We start from the raw sequence: 18883 nt of genomic DNA, 5'->3' as shown, positions 1-18883 counted from the left end.
CCCCGCAATGAAACGGCCGGAGGCGCACGCTGGAAACGAACTTTTATTGAGATAAATTAAAAGTGGCGTTACACGAGAAAAGGCGCGGAGTGCCGTAGCTCGAACCCCAGCGGAGCGGAGCCGCGCCATGCACGCCCGGCACGGCGCGGCTCCGCTCCTTGGACGGGCCAGTAACCGACCCGACAGACACACAGTGGTCCCTACCCAGGAGGCAGCCAGAAAACACAACCACGGCCTGAAAATGAACCCAAGAATCACAGCGTAACAGCACGTCTCAGCTACAGCCCCAGCTGCCGCTCGCAGACCTGTCAGCTCGCACTGTTTAATTAATTAAAACAATTAACTGATTTCAGACATCACTTCTCTAGGACTTGGCCCCGGCAGAAGCACGCACCCTCCCCAGGCTGGCTGTGAGCCGCCCCTCTGGAAACCCACCGTCTGTAGGCGTGAGCTACAGCAGAGCGCAGATCCGGACAAGTGTATTCACTACACTTGTGGCTTTCATGCCCTCCACCATCTGCAGCGTGTAGAACACGGGGCAGGAAGCCTGCCAACGCCCAGCATCAGGGCTTTGGATAGCATGCAGGACAGACCAGCAGCGTAGCAGAAAACTTGCACGACGGCAGCGGCTGGCTGGGGACCAGTGCTCCCAGCCTGCAGCACGCCACTACGGGCTATCCTAGGCCGAACAACAGCGACCACTGTACTCAGGGATGACTGGATTTTGTTAAATTGATAGCACCAGTCCATCACACAACAGCAGTGATTACAGCAATTAGCAATCCACTATGCTCTTGACATGCAAGTTAAGCAGCACCACTGGACAGATGTGCCCTACTGCCAATTACTGACCAGCTTGGCTCCTTGGCCACAGGCAGACACAGGCGGCTGGAGCGGCACACGCTGTCTCTAGCTGACAGTTTCACTATTGCTGTGGAAGAGCCTTCTAAAAGTAAAGCAGACTGCAAGAAAAACAAAACACTAATAGATTCATATGGCAATACAATAATCCCTTAAATTTTAAGGTAAGTTAAATTCCGTACAAATCAAACTTCCAAAAATATTTTGCAAACTCTGGCATATGGCTATGATACAGTATGTACAAACAAAATACCAGAATGGTTATATTTTATTGCTAGGTTTTTGTGTTGGTTTTTTTTTTTTTGGTTAAGGAATTTATACAGTAGTGTATAAAAGGGTGTGGGAAGCAGCAAGAAGCAAGTGTTGGCTTCTTGTCCTCTCAAAAGCCAAGGTTGGTTGGTTTTGTTTTGTTTTTAAATACTGCATTTTCAAATGTCACATCAAAAGCATCTCCATATTGGGTCACGTCTGCATTACCCGAACAGGATAGAAGAGCAACAGTGAAAGAAGCCTAGGCAATGGGTAACAGGGTTCCATTTTGTACCTTCCTTCAGTGATTCATAATCCAGGACACAATTATTCATGAAACATCCAGTCTAAAAATATATAAGTCAACAATTATGAACTGACTTCCACAAACTGATGTTCCAGCGAGGTGGGCAACTTCAATTCACTCATCATGCAAAAAACCTCCCAACATCATCAGTGGTATTTGTGAGCAAAATCATCCAACTTGGCCCTGATCTGTCCCACAAGGGAATCCCTTCCGCAGAAGTAATTTTTTATGTTCCAGAAACACAGATCTGTGTTTAGATCCACTAGCATAAACAAACCCTTAAGTTCCTTTATAGCAAGGAAACCGCACTTACAAAGCGTGCGTCAGTAGAGAACACCAATGCGACTGCACGCTCCTATCCTGCTTTTTACATCCGCCTGTTGGTGAGAACGTAAAAGGTAAAGGTACCAAGAGGTGACCATGTTCATGTTAGTCAGGAAACAGCCCATGAGTCTACTCTGGACCTTCCCCACCTGCTCACACTCCTAGTGACCAGGAGCTTTACTCGCAGCACTTCAAAGTGACCCCAACAACCGCTGATGGAAGAAACTGGCAGCACCAGCAACCCTGCTCAAAAGATCTCCAGAGACCAGTCAGCAAGACCGCCAACACAGCACTGATCACACTGCAGGCATGAAATATTCAGGTGCTACTCACCAGGCTGCACTGTAGGCTTTTACCTCTTAAAGCATCTGTTAAAATTCTTCAATAGTTTGTTGGTTTTTTTTTTAAATAGATAGGCTCATCTCGCAAAATAATCTGGATGCAATACAGCAAAGCTAAAAGAATGCTGAAGTGAAAACCCAAGCACTTGGTAGGTAATTACTCCTGTAGGCTCATGATATAAAAAACACTATCAACTCTTCCCTCTAAAAATAAATCCTGATATAGATGGGCATGATTTACCACTCCTGCTTTCCTCTGATTCCAAACTCATTTGTGGATATACTTTGTCAAAATTAGAAATTTAGGTGAAGCTCTTAGCCACCCCTTTTAGGCTCAGCCTCTCGCCATAGAGAGCTTACTACCAACACAGCCCCTGACAGAAACTTCCCCTTAAATATGCATAATTTACTCTGTCTCAAATATTTACAAGCAGAAGCAGCCATCTTTACACAACAGATTTCCTTCTGCTCTACATAAAGTGCAGCTCTCTAATTTAAGGCAAGTTTTAGTGAAATATAAAACAATAGTTTTATTTTAGTATGTACACATTTTGAATTAAAAACAAGAACTCCCTTGAAAAGGAAAGAATGAGAGGAGTTTCCAAGGAGTTTCCAAGTTCGGGAATTTTCTGAATTTTAACACAGTCCCAATATGTCCTATTGACATATAAATTTGTAAATTTCTTTTCAGTAAATGCAAACAAAAAAAGAGGTGGCAATGTGTACAGTAATTTAGCTCCAAAGATCAGTAAAACACTTGGAAAGTGCAGATGTAGTTTTTCATGTCCCGTAGTTTCCTTTAGCTACAGTAGCATCCATCAATATCACATTTCTAAATATATATCCTATACACCTAAAGCTAATCTCAGTTCTTGTAATGAGTACTCCTCATCTCCATCTGTGTCAAACTTCTTAAAGCTCTGTGACTCTTGGGCTGTAGAGCCAAGCAGCTTTTGAAGATCTTCATATGATAGTTTTCCATCAGCATCTTCAGCTGCTTTTTCAAACAAATTCTGAAGATCTGCAAAGAGAAATTGATTTAAAAGTAGCTCCTTTAAATCACAGAAATATCCTATAAGCTGCTCTTCCAGTTTTATTGCACTATGTCTTACTACTCAGTAATTAAATAAAGCAGACCCAAGTATGTAGCTTGCCTTCTCTGTTGTTGCAAGCTGTCAATTAACAGTTGGGCGGGGAAAGCATAAGCATTTCTGGATTAAGTTACATTAAATCTAAAAAAAAAAAAGCCCCAACCTATTTCTGGCCACAACTAATAGCCCATTCTACAACCACTAACTGCATACAGATTAAGTTATCCTCCAGAAAAACAAGCTCTGAATGACTGTTGCTATACCAACAGCACAGATGATATAAAGGGAAAAGTGTCTATTCATTTCCTAATGCAAAGCACTGCCCTTTCAGTAGCTGAAGAGATTGAACAGCAAGATCCAGAAACCATTCATTTGACCAGGAAGCGTTCTCTTAAAAAAATAAAGAGGAAAAATCCCAAAACATATAGTCATACCTACTTCATTTTCTTTTGGCACCTAATTCTGCCCTTGACTTCTCTCCTAACCTCTGGGGTGCTTTCTATAATACTTCGGCTCTCAAAACAATTAAAATTCACTTATAATGCACACTCCTGTTCAAAACCATTTCTTTTCTTTTACATGCTAGTCTTCTCTTTTAGTATTTTTAATTACTTTAAGTCTGTAGTTCTCAAGCTTTTAAAACTGACCTCACTTCTCCCAGAATGCCCAGACACACTACCATAATTCCAGTTACACTTACTGTCTCCTAAACATTTACATGAAATATTCTGAAAAAGAAAAGGCCAGCCTAGAGGGGACATACCTTTGATGCTGGAAATTCCTGGCAAGGACAGATGTCTCAGCTGTCTGTTACCCTCTGTGTTGTCATCAGCTGACCTTGAAGCCAGCCTTGAAAGGTCTGCGGGCTTTGCAGTAGTACTCAGACTACTTTCAACTGTTACAAAACAATTTCTGTTAGTCTTCCTAATTCCACAGAATTACAGTTAGCAGAAACAAAAAAAAAAATCTGATAAATATTTTTTTTTGTATCACAGATGCTGTATGGTATAAGAATGATCCAAAATCGTTTCAGAATACAGTAGTGTTGTCCCCTTTTACCAATAACTAGAAGAACAGACGGAAGGAAACGTTTTTGGACAGCTTTAACCTTTCATGCTGTACTAGATGTGTATTTGTAAACCCCATACAAAGAATGACTTGGAAGGGCTTTCTACTTCCCAGTCTGAAAGTGCTGAACAGACTTTATTAAGCAAATTACATCTGCCCATCTGGGTTGTTTTCACTTTGCCAATGCAAGTATCTATCTTCCCCAATAGCAAGGTCTAAGCTTCCACATTGCTGATTAGCAAATTAAAAACAAGCACAGTCCTATTGTAACGAAGTATTTCAAATCTCATGTTTAGCACTACCTGAATATATACAGCAAAAGTGCAGAAATGCAATGAGTCAGAGACACAGACCTTTCCTCCATGTTACAGACTTTGAAAAACCAAAACTTGATGTTATTGGGTATAAATTTCTACATGTTAACCACCGTATCCCTTCAAATACAAGCTACCGATGCATGTAAATCCTGCTATACACGTGGAAAGTCACCTTCAACCTTTTATAGTCATATATAGATTTCTGTTTTAGAGCCATCAGTTTCCTACCACTTTAGCTGAAATGATCGTCACCAAAAATGTTAAGGAACAATCTAAGTTATCCACGTTCATTAGTTGTTCTTTGAATTACACGGAACCTTCAAGTTTATGGATTACTATTATATGACATTCTTACCATTCTTTGACATCTCAATAGGTCTGTCATTTTCTGGCTTGCTTGTGAGAGCACTGATCAGCTGAAGCTTCTCTCTTAGTTTTGATACCTGAGAATCTCTAGTTTCTGTTTCCTGTATATGTAGGAAACAAAATTATTGAAAAGCACCCTTTCAGTAGATGGAGATGATCAGGAAGAGTAGTAATTTAATACGTGTAAGTACTTTTGAGTGACTTGGAGGTCTCTAGGCTGATCAAGTCTAAAATTATAAACAAGATTTAAAAATAACAAAAAATATTTATGGAAAGATGTAGGTAATAAATTCACATGGTCTAAGAAAACAATAGAATCAGTACCTCAACCAGAAAAGTAGGCAACTATTTTGCAGACACAGATTTCAAAAGAATCTGACATTTCATTTCCATATTTCTTATATAAATGACCAAGACTCTGAAAAATCTAATATAAAAAACAGTCAAACATACTCAGAGCGAACATTTCTGTATCAACTGAATTGCATAATTGTTTTATGCACTGACTACCGTAGTGCTGGCATCAATATATCCCCAGCAAAATGAAACCACCACATTTTTTAATCTGGAGCTCCTTTGCTCTTTTTATGAGTAGGTTCCAGATGATAGTTGAGTTCACATCAATCCAGGCCTAGAACTGACTGTGTAGCCAGTTCACTCACCTGCCTTCTTCCCAGAAGATGGAAACTAACCTCAGCAGCGCCACCTCTTACCCCCAGCCCACAATCTGGCCATTCAGTTAGTCCGTCAGACTCACTCACAGCCAGTCACCAGATCGTTACTGGGAGGCAGCTTTCATCAATTCCTAGACTCCACTAGTGCAAAGTTTCTCTAAGTCAAGCCAAGAAAGTTTTTAAACCTGGATAAATGCCGTAACCCCCTTTGCAGCGTGAACCCACAATAGCTGGGCTAGCTTTGCTGAGAGCATGGTAATGGGTACTCAAATGAGCTGCCTGCCAGAGTCCCCTCCCTGCTCCACTGAACCATGGTCTGACCCCCGAAGATTCTTTTGGCTGCACGGGAGGATATTACAGCTGCTCTGCCATGTTATCCCATATGTTGTCAGAATCGTAAGACTTTAAACTATTACAACTTTTCTTCCATCCTAATTGACTTTCTGTCCGCAAAATAGGGTGGATGAGCTTCCATTCTACTCTGGACTTAAAATAAACTGTATCAGATTAGCCTGCTTACAGATCTTTCCTCAATAAAGTCTCATTGAAAACATGATTATAAAGATAATGACATGCTCTACTAATCCAGTGTAATTTGCGTTTCCTTACTGTACCTTCAGGTCTTTATCTGAATGAGTTTCATTATCTAGTTGATCTTCATTTTCCACTTTTAGAGAGGTAGTTGCATCATTCTCCTGCAGGAAAAAATGGAGAAGAGCCGAGTTTATTCGTGTACTTATTTTCTACAACAGTTTCTTTTCTTTAAATTTGGCACACACAAAACAGGAAAAAGCCAGGACAAATACATGCTAGAATAAACACAGTGGTTTACATAATTTACAGCAGCAACATCAGCATGTCCCTTATTGCTAAACATACAGAACATGTTCTCAAAGACTGGCCCCAGCATGGCATACAGAAAGCACTGGAAGGATTTAAACATATTTAGTATTAATTTTTTTTTAAGTATTTAAGCACTGGTGAATAATCCAGAAGCCCACCTAGCTCGTCAGGGGTCTCAACAGACCCCCTTACATGCCAGAGTGCCTTCCTAAAACATAGTTAAAGGAGTTCATGAATCCTGTCCCATTAAACAGTCAGCCAAGTCTTAAATGTCAGTGTTTTGGACATTTTTTTGTAGATTCTGCAGGGAAGAAAGGACTACTTCAGAGATACTCTTAACATTGCTTATCTGTTCAGAAACCTGGAACAAATTCCAGTCTTTTAAAATTAAATCCTAGGTGTCTCAAGTTTCATTCTGACATTTTCTTTGGTTAGATTTGAAAAGCTGTATCTGCAGCGTATAGAAAGTATTGAAACTACTGGCTGGAGTAGACACCCTTAGTCATCAAATACTTACCACATTGGTAGACAAATTCCCTCTTTTGTCTGGATTATTCGCAGCAAGGGGGGTGTTTTCTAACAGCATAACCCTCTGGTTAAGGTTACTAATGGTTGAATCCACATTTAGAAGCTTGATGTCATTCAGCTTCTGGTACACCACTACAGTATTGTTTAGCTCCTCCAAAGCTGCATGCAGCAACTGGCTTTCCTGAAATATAAAACCAGCAGTGGTCAGTTTACTCAACCTCTGCAGCACTCTTGCTATTAACAACATGGTGACTGACCCAGTTTAACTGGGCAGACTTCAGACCAGATCTCCACTGACACCACTGAAAACATCCAACTGGAAGCTTCCAGAAAGTTATTCCAGCTTTCAAAATTTGAAACTTTGATTCTCCTCAGGGCTAGCCTCTTTGTTGCTAATGTAACCACTTCAGCTGTGCCAGCAAACACACAAAGCCTATTCATCTAATTTTCCAGGGCAAGTTTAGTAACCGCACCAACTATTTTGCCCAAGAAAGCGTGTACAAGGCATATTTATACACAAGATTCATTTTTAAGGAAGATATTAACTGTATTAAATGTAAATAAATGCAGTCATTCCATTCCAAGCCATTCACCTAAACACTCACACATGAACCTTTTGGTTTTTATTGCTGTATCCCTGCTTTCCACACCTCATTACACTAAGGGTAACTCAAGACAAGCCACCCCCACACTTGCTTAGATTGGCAAGTATCCGCCATAAAACATTCCCCCCCCCCGCCCCCCGATAAAAAGCCTTTACCTTCTTTCCATTTACTGAGCAAAGTACACCTATAATTTGTTTGATATTTGATTCAGTCTTTTTAATCCTTCACTCAGAACACACAAAGAAAAATATATTCTCAGACCAGGATACTTTCTTGTTTGCATATACACAGGAACAAACAAAGAAAAATTATATTTCATTTAGAAGGATGCTATCTGTATTGTCTTGCTTTAAAAAAACATACTTTTTTATACACTACTGTAATGCAAAACACACCAAAAAAGTTAAGTATCTGTGATACTTGTACCAATATTCCTTATGCAAGGAAGAATACCTGTTTGCAATTTTCTGTCTGATTTTTCTCAGTCCTTGGCACCACGGTAGAGGGAAGTGAAGGGATCTGTTTTAATTCCTTCTAAGGAAAGCAATAGAAAATTATGTTACTAAATGCCCACAAAAATATAATAAGCTGACAGACTGTAAGGATGTTTTCCTACAATTATTGCCACTCTTGTCTGTTGCGCATTTAGTATTTTAACTAGGCTAATAAAGAGTTTTCTCTTTCAGACACATAAGGTCCAAATTTACTTTAATTAAACCCTTTAATTAGCTCTTCTCCCTTTAATGAAGTATTATGATACAGATTTCACTGCTACCATACACACTGCCATATCTGCCATGTTTTCGCAGCACTCTGACTGAATCAAGTTTTATAATATGTCTAATTTAGAATTTATCTGCAAAGTATTCTTATTACAGTAATGCTGTATTGCAGTTTAGCTGAAAAACTGTAATCATTGGCTCAGTTCGTTAACCCCAAATAAGAGGTCAGTATAAATACAGTGACTAGTTTCTGGCAAAGATGGTCAGTAATTGCACCCTTATATGCATCCTTAATTCAATGAGCAAACTGCATCTCAACGCTTCTACCATCCCCAATTCCTAAGACAGTGCAGACAGTTACTATAAGCAATACCCTGCATCACACAAAAATAGATATTCCCAATGCTCCACATCTGTGGAGTAGGAAGCAAAAATCTGCAGGATAGGAAGCATAGACACAACCAACAATTCTGGCTACAGAAAAATACATATTTGATTCGATATAGGAGATGCCACGCAGGGATTATGAGATTAGCTGTGTATTCCTGTACCAACCAGCACCTACTAAAACCTCAAAAGTATTTTGAAGGCCTAAGGCAAAACTCCACACAGTTCTTAAACTTGCTGCATAGTAGGCAGTTAACCATTAAAACACAGTTTTAATTACTGATTAAAAAAAATCAGTACATTTTCTTACCACATCATTCTGGAGCATTTCTATGGATTTCTTGTATTCTTCAATAGCTGTCTGTATATTTTCAACATCATGAGAAACACTGGTAAGAGTGCTACCTATGTTTGCTACAGTCTGGAAGAAAGAAGTAGACAAAAATCTCAGCCTTCCTCGACTGTACTGTTCCAAAATGTCTATCTGCTAAACAGGATGTTTTGCTAGTGAAACTGCAGACAGACTGCCACAAAATACACACGTGAGTTTGGAGTATTCAGAACTTCCTCTGCAGACAAAACTGCAAATTATACCCACCGCGTTTCCAGGCCAATAAAGGAACACACCATGACAGCTTATGCTAGATACGCAAAATTACAAGTTTGCTACACTCGTTCTCAAAACAATACAAATTATCTGGCATTAATTTACAAAAAAATAATCCTGAGATGAAGACATCTTACCTCCTCTCTACACAGAGTACTTGTATTGAATACAGGGATACGGACATCATCCGTTTACCCTGTCTTAACTGTCTTTCAGGGCTACCCATCACACATGTCATACACTGCAAAACTAGCCTGCCAAAGGTGACCAATTAGATTCTCAAGCAAGTATTACCTTTTTTAAAATGAAAGAATAGCATTGAAGCATCAGGAAAGCCCCAGTGAATCCTGTCGGTAGAGTCAGTGTGCTGTGACAGCCACCTTTGCTTCTGACTGCTCCGGTCCCATCCTTCCCTTGCGTTCACCTGTGTGAACTCCCCCTACCCCCAGCTCTAACTTTAGAAAGTTAACTATTCTGTGAAGCTGCAGTGGTGTTTTAGCAGCTGACAGCATACCACCTATCACTGTCAGATTGTCAGCTAGGACAGCCGCAAATGCTAGTGGAAGTTACAGTAATGGGACAGAGCATGCCCCATGCTTCTCTTTCCGTTTTTAATACTTTCTTCAGTTATTAAAACAAGCAGAACCCATCTAAAAGTCTCTTTTTCCTACGACCCTGTTATGCTCATAAGCTCTTCAGGCACTGAAGCGACCCTCTAGCTACCCAGACTATATTCAGACGATGGCACACAAATCTTCCCCCAGCTCTTCATTTTGCAAGTCTGAACACAAGTTCAGTAAGCCATCTCTCTGCTACCGTTTTTCTACACTCAGCACCTCGAAATATATCTTCTGGAAGGATTCCAGCTCTGGTTTTATTATATCTGCCTTGAAAAACATAAAAGCAAGCAAGATGGCATAAAGAGAGCAGTGGAAACAGATGCCACACCTAACATCTTACATAGACTCAAGAGCAGAGACTGAAAAGAATTTAAAAGTTCAAGGTCTTGGATTTTCATGAAATGTGACCACAGATGGACTTATTTCAACATAAAAAGCCTTGCGGTTCAGCAGATCACTAAGGTGAAACCTGCTGGCCCTAACACTTTGTCCTGATGCTACAGAATGCGGCAAGATTGCAAGATTTTTCTATATTATATAAAGTGGGTGCAGGTTCCAGACTCTAGGTACTGCCTTAAGCCTTACTTCTGATATGACACAATGAAAATCCAACATGCTGATAACAGCAAATTAGAAGTTTAGGAAATAGTTTTGTACTCCTCCCAGAAAAAGAAACCCTAGCAGCCTGATCAGCCAAATCCCATTAATTGCTTTGCCTATGACTAGCTTGTTGATTATACATTAATTTTATAGGGATAGGAAGTAAGAAGTGGAAACCCATAAAAGCCATGAGGAAGCCTGGACTGACTTTAGGTGTTAGCCCAATGTAGATGTTTACTGCTAAATAAACAGAATTGCCGTGGAAAAGCCAGGGAAGTTTCAACAAGCCCTTCGTTTTACCAAAATAAACAGGACAGTCCTTTGGTAAAGAACGCTCAGCTCAGGCACATACTAAGACACTGTATATGAACAGAAGCTGCTTTAGAACTAAGCCTGTGTTGCCCAGTAGGGCCCATCTTTCAAGGGACCGTCAGAAAACCATCCCAGCAGAACTAAGGTTTTGCCATGCATGTGCTGAACACCAAGAAAGCTCCAACACTAATGTTCCTGCCCACTGCTCCCAAGTTAGACCCCTACCCGCCTCAAGACTGTAAATGCAGAGTCAGATGTAGAACTATTTACTGCCCAAGGTGAAGAAGTTTTCCAGAAAGCAATCCATTTTCTTTTCCAATTAAAAAAGCTAAACAAACCACCTATTTTCAAGCAGAGTTGTAAAACTGCACAGACTCTTTTGCAATTGTCTTAAATGATATTAAGATTAACAACCTGAAGGAAAGCAACCAGAAAGATCAGCTCCAAGGTGAAGAAGTGGCAAGATAACACAACCAGGAACAAATGCATCTTCAGAGAGGGACAGCCAAGGCCTTCAAATTTCATATGTGCCATACGTTATCATAGGACCATACAATATCAAGTATATACACAAGATAGAAATGCAAATATTCCCCACGTGTAATTCAGGTAACTCCTATTGTCACTGCTGTCCCCAAGAGCCCAGCTGCAGCTTAACAGCACAGAACACGTTTAGCAACTGCTACATTTACAGTACTTACCTTCTGAAGTTTCTCTACTGTGAGAGGAAGAGAAATCAGATCGGAAGCAGACTTCATGTTGTTTTTGAGATGATTTACTGTTGAGGTCAATAGTGATATCTGAAACCAAAGAGGAATATTTAGAATTAGTCAACATAATCCTGATTCTGACCTTCCCCAATACTAATGACTTAATCTGTAACATTAAAACACAAGGCAAGACAAAAAATATATACATAAACACACACACAACACCCCTGGCTCTAGGTTATACGGCTATATTAAAAATATTCTGCCTCTTGCAACAGAGGCAAATTTTTTTTAACTGACTGAAAGCCATAGAAGCCCCCTCTTTTCAATAACTTATCCTCTGCCCATTTTATATTAATCCCCTTAGAGAGGGGTAGTTGCCCAAGAAAGATTTTAAACATTGTGCAAGAAGCCTTTACGTGGAAAGAACAGTCATCTACTTCTGTATTTAGCAATCAAACCTGCCTGGCAAAACCCAGGGAAGCCATGAAACTTCTCTAGCTGAGTGAGTAACAGGCAAAGAAGTTGCATGTATCACGCAAACGTTCTGCTACAAAGTGGAACAGTGACAATCTGGGTACAGTGGGTTAGCTCAACTTCTATCAACTGTTTGACCCAGAAGGCAAGCTATTCAATGGGTCTTCAGGGTTATTTATTTATTCCAACTGAGAGGCTGCCAATTAAGTTAAGAACAATCATGTGCTGGTCATTAATTTCTAACACTATCACTTCAAGATCAACTGGTAGGCATCAGTAGTCAGAACGAAGAAGAATAATTTCTTCTCACATTTGAGAACATAGAAGTAGAGCAGATGAAACCCACTGTCTTCTGGTTAAAAAAAAAAATTGTTGTTTCACAAGCAGAGGAAATGGACAAGATCCTAATTTTACATTAGGCCAGTGTTGATCAGGTGGCATGCATGGAGAGACTCTGGTTCCACAGCTGTGAATATTGGCTGAAATAATTCCCAGCAGTGCATCCTAACAATTTACAGGCAGGGTGGGGAACAGTAACTAAGTTTTGATCCCCAGAAAAGCTGGCTCAGACTGTAACCAGACTCTGAAGTAACTTGAGGGCCTGCAAGAACCACGTACAAGTATCTTTAACATCCTGGTGCGGCTGATAGTGTTTTAGAGTCTAATGAAGAACCTAAATATCTGTGGATAATGCATACTGTCAGATACTAAAGAAAGCAAGTCAAATTTTCAAATACATTTACATGTCCCATTAAGTACTTAACCACAGCACGGGACCGAAGGAAAACCAATCCGAGCACGCACCTCAGTACTCTTGAAAATTAAACCCAAAGCACCAGTGCCAGGAAGGGTTCGCCACACGCACCTCTCGATACCACTAGCTGTGCACAGCTCTGAACTTTTGCCCTCTGAGGCAAGATTTTCATTAAGAGCCTTGCTGGATGCTTTGTTTGAAGCATGAGCTAATACATCAGCTAAGGAAGCAGCTTTCTGTTAAGTGGCTTAGTTCTAGCCATATAAACAGAACTGAGATTTACACCAGCTCAGATTCCAAGTGCGTGTTAGCAGATTTTATATTCACAAGATGCCAGTACTTCATTTGTAGCAACATGCAGTTGCAATGATTTGGGTAACTTCTTTCCATGCTCACGAAGTCTTTGCAGACACTCTCAGAAATCTGAAATGTCAGATCTCTCATCATAAACATCACAATTATTTGGCAGGAAAATTAAGAACTGCACAGTTCTCTGGTTCTTTTAAATTCTGCCTGAAGTCTTTCCATCAGTTGCATAATTTCTCCCCTTTATGATCAGTCTCCCATCCAACTGGATGCTCAACCTTTTTTTGCTTGTTTAACTGTGAGGCTTATATTCCATTTTAACTTTAAAAATAAAAGTTTAAGCATACGGTCACAGGAGCCCTTAGAGAAAAGCGCAGTACTGCACTTGAAATTAATTTATGTAAAAATAAATTTGAATTGCATATTTTATTATTTTCAAAACCAAGTGCTGATCCCTCTCACCTGTTTATTGATCTCTGTGATATTTATCCAAATCTTATTTAGCCCCAGTTCTCCAGTCTCAATTTGTTCTAGTTGCTTTTGCTTCTGCACCAAATCTTCATTCAGTTTAGGAATTTCTTGGAATGATGTCTTTTGATTAGATTCCACTAGAAAAATGAAAAAAATAATTAAATTTGTTTAAAAAAACCAAACACACCACAAAAGCCCAGGTAAACAACGTTGAAAGGCAAAAGATAAATTACGAGCCGCAACATCTACAACAGTGAAAGGCAGCAAGAACTGTTTCTACATATGGGTTTATTGCCAGTTCAGAACTGTTTGTTCAGAATGACAGCTCTTTTTTGTTTTAAGAGTACTAATGTCTACGGAGAGAACCCAGAGAGACCATACTAAATTTAACACTTTTACAATAGCACTGTCGTTCTGGCAAGCCTCAGCAGGTCTTTATTTAGTGCAGTTATTTTGCATTACTTTCACAAAGGAACATGAAATAGTAATGGGACTGTGAATAAGAACTGCCAGCACCACCAGGGCAAAGGAGGCACCTGAAATGAACCTCAGTGCCCTTTTTGAGCCTGCAAAGGGGCTGCTGACGATGAATTCTGAAGAGATTAGTGTGATTACAGTTGCTCCATGTGACAGAAAGACAATGACAAAAAAGGTATAAGATTACACACTAGCATCTGTTGGTAAACAAATCAGTAAACAAGGTCCTTGGAAATAAAGTCAGTTATTACTGCAATTAATACTACAGGAAGAGGGAGGCACGCAGCTCAAACCAATTCAAGTGAGTCTCAGAAATGCAGCTCTTCCAGGTCTGCAGTGACTAAGCTGTTCAGCTGCAAGCGTTGTTAGGCAATCCTAAATCCCTAGATCTGGGAAACAAATAAGCAAAGATTTTGAGATGGGCATGACAGAGTTCTCAAAAACCTGTGCCTCCACCCTGTAACACAGCACTGGAATGCTCCACAACAAACCGCCGTCATTCAGACCACAAACAGCCAAGGGCACTGGGACCTATGTGGTACGTAGCTGGCAGCTCCCAGAACAAGTTTCCTTGTGTGACCCATAGAGTCAAAAGGTGAGGTCTTCAGGAGCACTTCATGCCCGTGGAGTAGATGCCCAAACACACACAATGGGAAAGTCGTGCATCTTCAAAAACCCACTTCCCTTTTCTTGAAGCAAGTTCTAAAAGTAATTTCTAGGTACAGAGTAATTTGCATCGATTGCTTAAGATCCAGATAATACTATCAGTTAAGACCTTGAAAGGTGTATTTTAGCCAAAACAGACTGAGCACTAATTGCGAGTCTGACACAAGCAGTTCACACTGAATCTCATGTTTCAGAGGCTCTTGTAAACAAGTTATTTTCCATTTTGCCAATCTCACTGCATACAGCGAGACTCCACTTAACTTTCCTAGCACTGCAAAAAAACCTCTTAAGTGCTATAGGCATTCTTAGCATCATTACTAACAACCAATGGGAAACACTACATAACTTTCCCTTACCCCAGACACACTCGATGCAAAGATGTCTCATTTTTAAAAAGTACTCATAGAATACTCGGTTTCTCCAAATGATGGCAAAACATTAACAAATACTGCCACAGGAATCTGCTTTTATGGGGGAAAAGCCTGGAAGAAGATTCAGAGGAGGAAGATTCTTTTTCCAAACCTGTCATAGGACAGACTGATCCCATGCCTTTGTTTCTCCATCCACCCACCCATCTCACCAAAGCACAATATTACCTTTTGGAACCAGGTTATTCTTGCTGTCTGTTTTTTTGTTGTTGTTTTTAATGCTGTGCCTCATTATGAGTCTCCCATCTAGCGTCTAGGCATGCTATTACAGTGACAAGGAAATCTGAGACTCTTATCACAAGACCAACTATTAAATGTACAGCTTTTCTATCAGAGCTATTAAGGAGAAAACAAACACATCTGTAACTGCCAGACAGTAAGCTCACAGAAAAACTGCTTTAACAAAGAGGTCTGTGTGGAACAGGAATGTTGAAACTTAACTACACCAAAGCCAATAAATGTTGTCATCGTGCAAAACTTTTACTGCCAGTAGATACTTAAAAGCAGACCAAAGAGCTGCACACAGAACACAAACAGCTACTGCAGAGCTGTTCAGTACGCTCACAGCCACAAAGCAATGCCTATAACTGAAGGCATTCTCCGTAACTGGTGGATGCCAGTTACGGTTGACTGAGTTCAGTATCACTTAATATAAAAGCACATCTATCAGCAACACTTCCTCTCACTCCCAGCCAGCCAGCAGGTTCCACCTTGGCACACAACTCCCCACCTCACAGCAGAGTTACACACCCGAACAGGAAGCCCTGAACAACAACAGCAAAGAATTGCTACACACATTTCCTCAGTACCTCTTTTACCACAAGCAAATCAAGCCCTCTGCTTACCTCCAGCCCTAGCAGCCTCCTAGTTTTTTAACTGATTTCACCAGCCTTATTTTTAAGGTCACCTTCATGTCCCAGGCTCTAAAATGAAGACCAAAGTTATGGGACAAAACCCACAGTCAACAGCAGTGCTCCTCAGGCAAAAACATAACTACCTAGCTTTCCTGAAGCAGTCAGAGACTACCTGAAAGCTTAAGCTTCACTCTCTTCTGCTCCAGTCATACAGCTCCTCAGCTTATCCTTGCCTCTTCGTTTATAGGCTTTTAAAAACTACTAAAATAAGGCACCAAAACGTATCTTGTGTCCAGAGGTGAGGTATAGAGAACTGAGAGCATATATTACATGCAAATCTCACCATTTGTTAAACCTCAGCACTACAGAAGTTATAACAGTGAAATCTCACATGGACAAGGAAAACCTGAGACCTACAAGCAGAATGCTTCACCTTAACAGCATACCTCAAAGCATTAAATATGACGTAACTCAACACCATGTGCCACATGATGTAAAAGTTGAACAAGAACAGGTCAGTGCAAGCAGGATAAACATCCAGAGGACATTAAGAAAAACGTAATACCAAAGCAACATTCAAATTGCAGTAACCCCATAGCAAGTATTAGAGGACTGTAAAAGAACTAAAGACAAGAACATTGTTTTCCATTGATTTTTTTTTTAAAGGGATGCATCAAAATACCCCAGACTGCTTTTACGAGGCTGATCAGAACTTTTTTAATAGGGGCTTCCTTTGAAAGAGAGCACTCCCAGGACCAAAGTCAGGAATTTTGGAAATGTATGTACAGGCCCACCTAGTTCAGTGTCCCTGCTCCTCAGAAGATACAGAGCAGGCAAGATTTTATACCATTTGCCTTAGATTTGCCCAGCCTCTGAGTGTTTTTGGCTCAGGGAACTCCTCAATTCAGGAGCAGTTTGTCTACTCAGTACTTTCAAACTTTGGATAAGCAGGTAGGCAGCTAAAGCTCTTCATGCTGCCCAAAGGAAATGTGAAATAGCGTAGTTACATTCATACTTACTAGTTCGAAACTTCTCCTTGATTGCATCCAGATCCTCCTTGAGAGCCACCTGCATCCAGACTAAGCCAACGCACGCTACCACACAAGCGGCAAGAATGACAAACGCACATAAGGGGTAACAGATTCTGCAGCATCGTAGATAGTCTCCCCTGAGTAAAACAAAAAAATAACAGACTGAATATTCAGCAGTACCTAGAAAATTTTGATAGATCAGCATTTAAAATAAAAGTAAGGGACAGCGCTGGAACAGCACGTTTTGGCTGCTAAGAGCTAATGAAGAGCTTTTCCAAGAATATATAAGGCTGTACAGTGAGATCAGGACCATTACGTTCTGTTCAGTTTATCCTCAGAAGGCCCATCTAGCATATTTAAGAGCAGCTGTCAGGTTTCTCTTACTAAGATTTCCTGCTCTGCTCACATAAACTTATGTTAGGAACATCTGCTTCAGATCTCAGAAAGCGGGCTTCAAGAAAGGGTATTGCCATAATGTTATGACAGGTACTTCTAGATTATCCTAAACTGCAAAAGCCTAAGTTTCTCTGCAATGCGCCTGCTTTTAGTTATTCTTAGAGGGCCACTAATAACACTGTTACTTAACTTAAAAGTTTGCCCATGGCAAAACCAGCGCTGCTGCGCCAGCCGCAGGTACAGGGCTGTGCCGCGCTGAACGCACGGGGATAACCGCGCTCAACATTTCAGGCAGCTGACCCCGAGCTCCTCTAAGGGCTTCAGCTGCAGCACGCACAAAACAGAAAAATCAAGACGGGAAACAAGCCAGAGGAGAGTTCAGACCTACTCCTACACCCCGCCAGGCGACCTGTTGGGCCGGACGCACTCCGTGCGGCCCCGGCTCTTTCCTAGCAGCCCCCGGCGCCCCCCAACGCCACAGAGCCCCGAGGCTGACCCGCTGCAGGCAACGCGGCCACCGCCAGCACCGCCCGGGACGGGCGTGAGTGAGGGGCTCCCGCCCCGGCAGGGCCGGGGCCCGGGACAGACCCCGGGCGGGCCGGGGCCGAGGCGGCGGCGACGACAGCCCCGGGGACTCACTTGCCGCAGCGGCCCCGCACCCCCGCCGCCGCGAACTCGTCCTCCTCGGAGCTGGACTCGGAGTCGGAGGCGGGCGGCTCGGTGCGCAGCAGCCGGTGGCCCGAGCCCTTCTTGGCGGGTTTCTTCCTGCGGCCGTCGGCTGCCAGGCCGATGAGGGCGTTCAGCTCCTTCCGCTTCTTCATCCTCTTGTGGGGCGTCGGCGGCGGCGCGGCCGGCGGCTGACTCCCGCCTCCCTCCTTCTCGTCCTCCTCCGCCGCCACCGCCGCCGCCGCCAGCGCGCCCCGGCTCGCCAGCCTGCGGCCCGGCCGCGGCTACAGGCGCTCCGCGGGGCCGCGGCCGCTGCTCCCCCGCCGGCCCCGCGGCGGCGCGCCCGGCCCCACCACCGCCGCCGCCGCCCGCCCCGCCCGCGCCATGGCTGCTCCCGGCCCCGCCGCCGCCCGCCCCCCCCCTACCTGCCAGCAACCCGCACTCCCATTGGGCGGCGATGGGCCGCCCCGCTCGGGGCTTAAAGGCTCACGCGCGCCCTCCGTGGGGGCCGGGAAGCACGCGGGGGAGCCGCAGGTTCGAGTCCCGCCCCTGGCGGGTGGGACGAGCGCAGGGGCTCGACCCGGATGGTACCTCCCTCCGTCCCCTCGCCCGCCAGGCTCGGCGGGGGCCCTCGCTCCCGGAGGTCACGGTGGCGGGGAGGCGATGTGGCCCGGCAGCTGCCTGCCGCAAAGCCGCCGCGTTACCCGGCCTCCCGGCTTGCACAGTACCGCAAAGCCCGCCCGGCGCGGGAGTCACCCCGCTCGCTGGAGAGGAGATGGTGTCCCTGCCGTTTTTAAGATGAAGCTTAAAATGATGTCTCGCTCG

At 42.7% G+C, this 18883-nt stretch overlaps 1 protein-coding gene across 2 annotated transcripts; it reads right to left on the bottom strand.

The window, feature by feature from the left end:
- Nucleotides 1-29: 29 nt before the first annotated feature.
- Nucleotides 30-18368, bottom strand: EFCAB14 (EF-hand calcium binding domain 14). Of its 2 annotated transcripts, none has more exons than XM_075097693.1 (11): nt 18032-18368; nt 16985-17133; nt 13532-13677; nt 11524-11622; nt 8994-9104; nt 8028-8108; nt 6959-7150; nt 6213-6293; nt 4914-5025; nt 3937-4068; nt 30-3103 (listed from the first exon to the last, which is right to left on the bottom strand). In XM_075097693.1, exons 1-11 carry the CDS (start codon nt 18211-18213, stop codon nt 2928-2930), a joined length of 1461 nt encoding a protein of 486 aa, XP_074953794.1. In that variant the 5' UTR covers nt 18214-18368; the 3' UTR covers nt 30-2927. The 2 variants fall into 2 exon arrangements, with proteins under 2 accessions (XP_074953794.1, XP_074953795.1); XM_075097694.1 differs by having other exon boundaries at nt 8028-8105; nt 18032-18352.
- Nucleotides 18369-18883: the final 515 nt, after the last annotated feature.

This window comes from Phalacrocorax aristotelis, chromosome 6, assembly GCF_949628215.1.
Source record: "Phalacrocorax aristotelis chromosome 6, bGulAri2.1, whole genome shotgun sequence".
NCBI lineage: Eukaryota > Metazoa > Chordata > Aves > Suliformes > Phalacrocoracidae > Phalacrocorax > Phalacrocorax aristotelis.
Note: the sequence above shows the minus strand (reverse complement) of the source record. Positions and strands in the feature narration are given on the sequence as shown.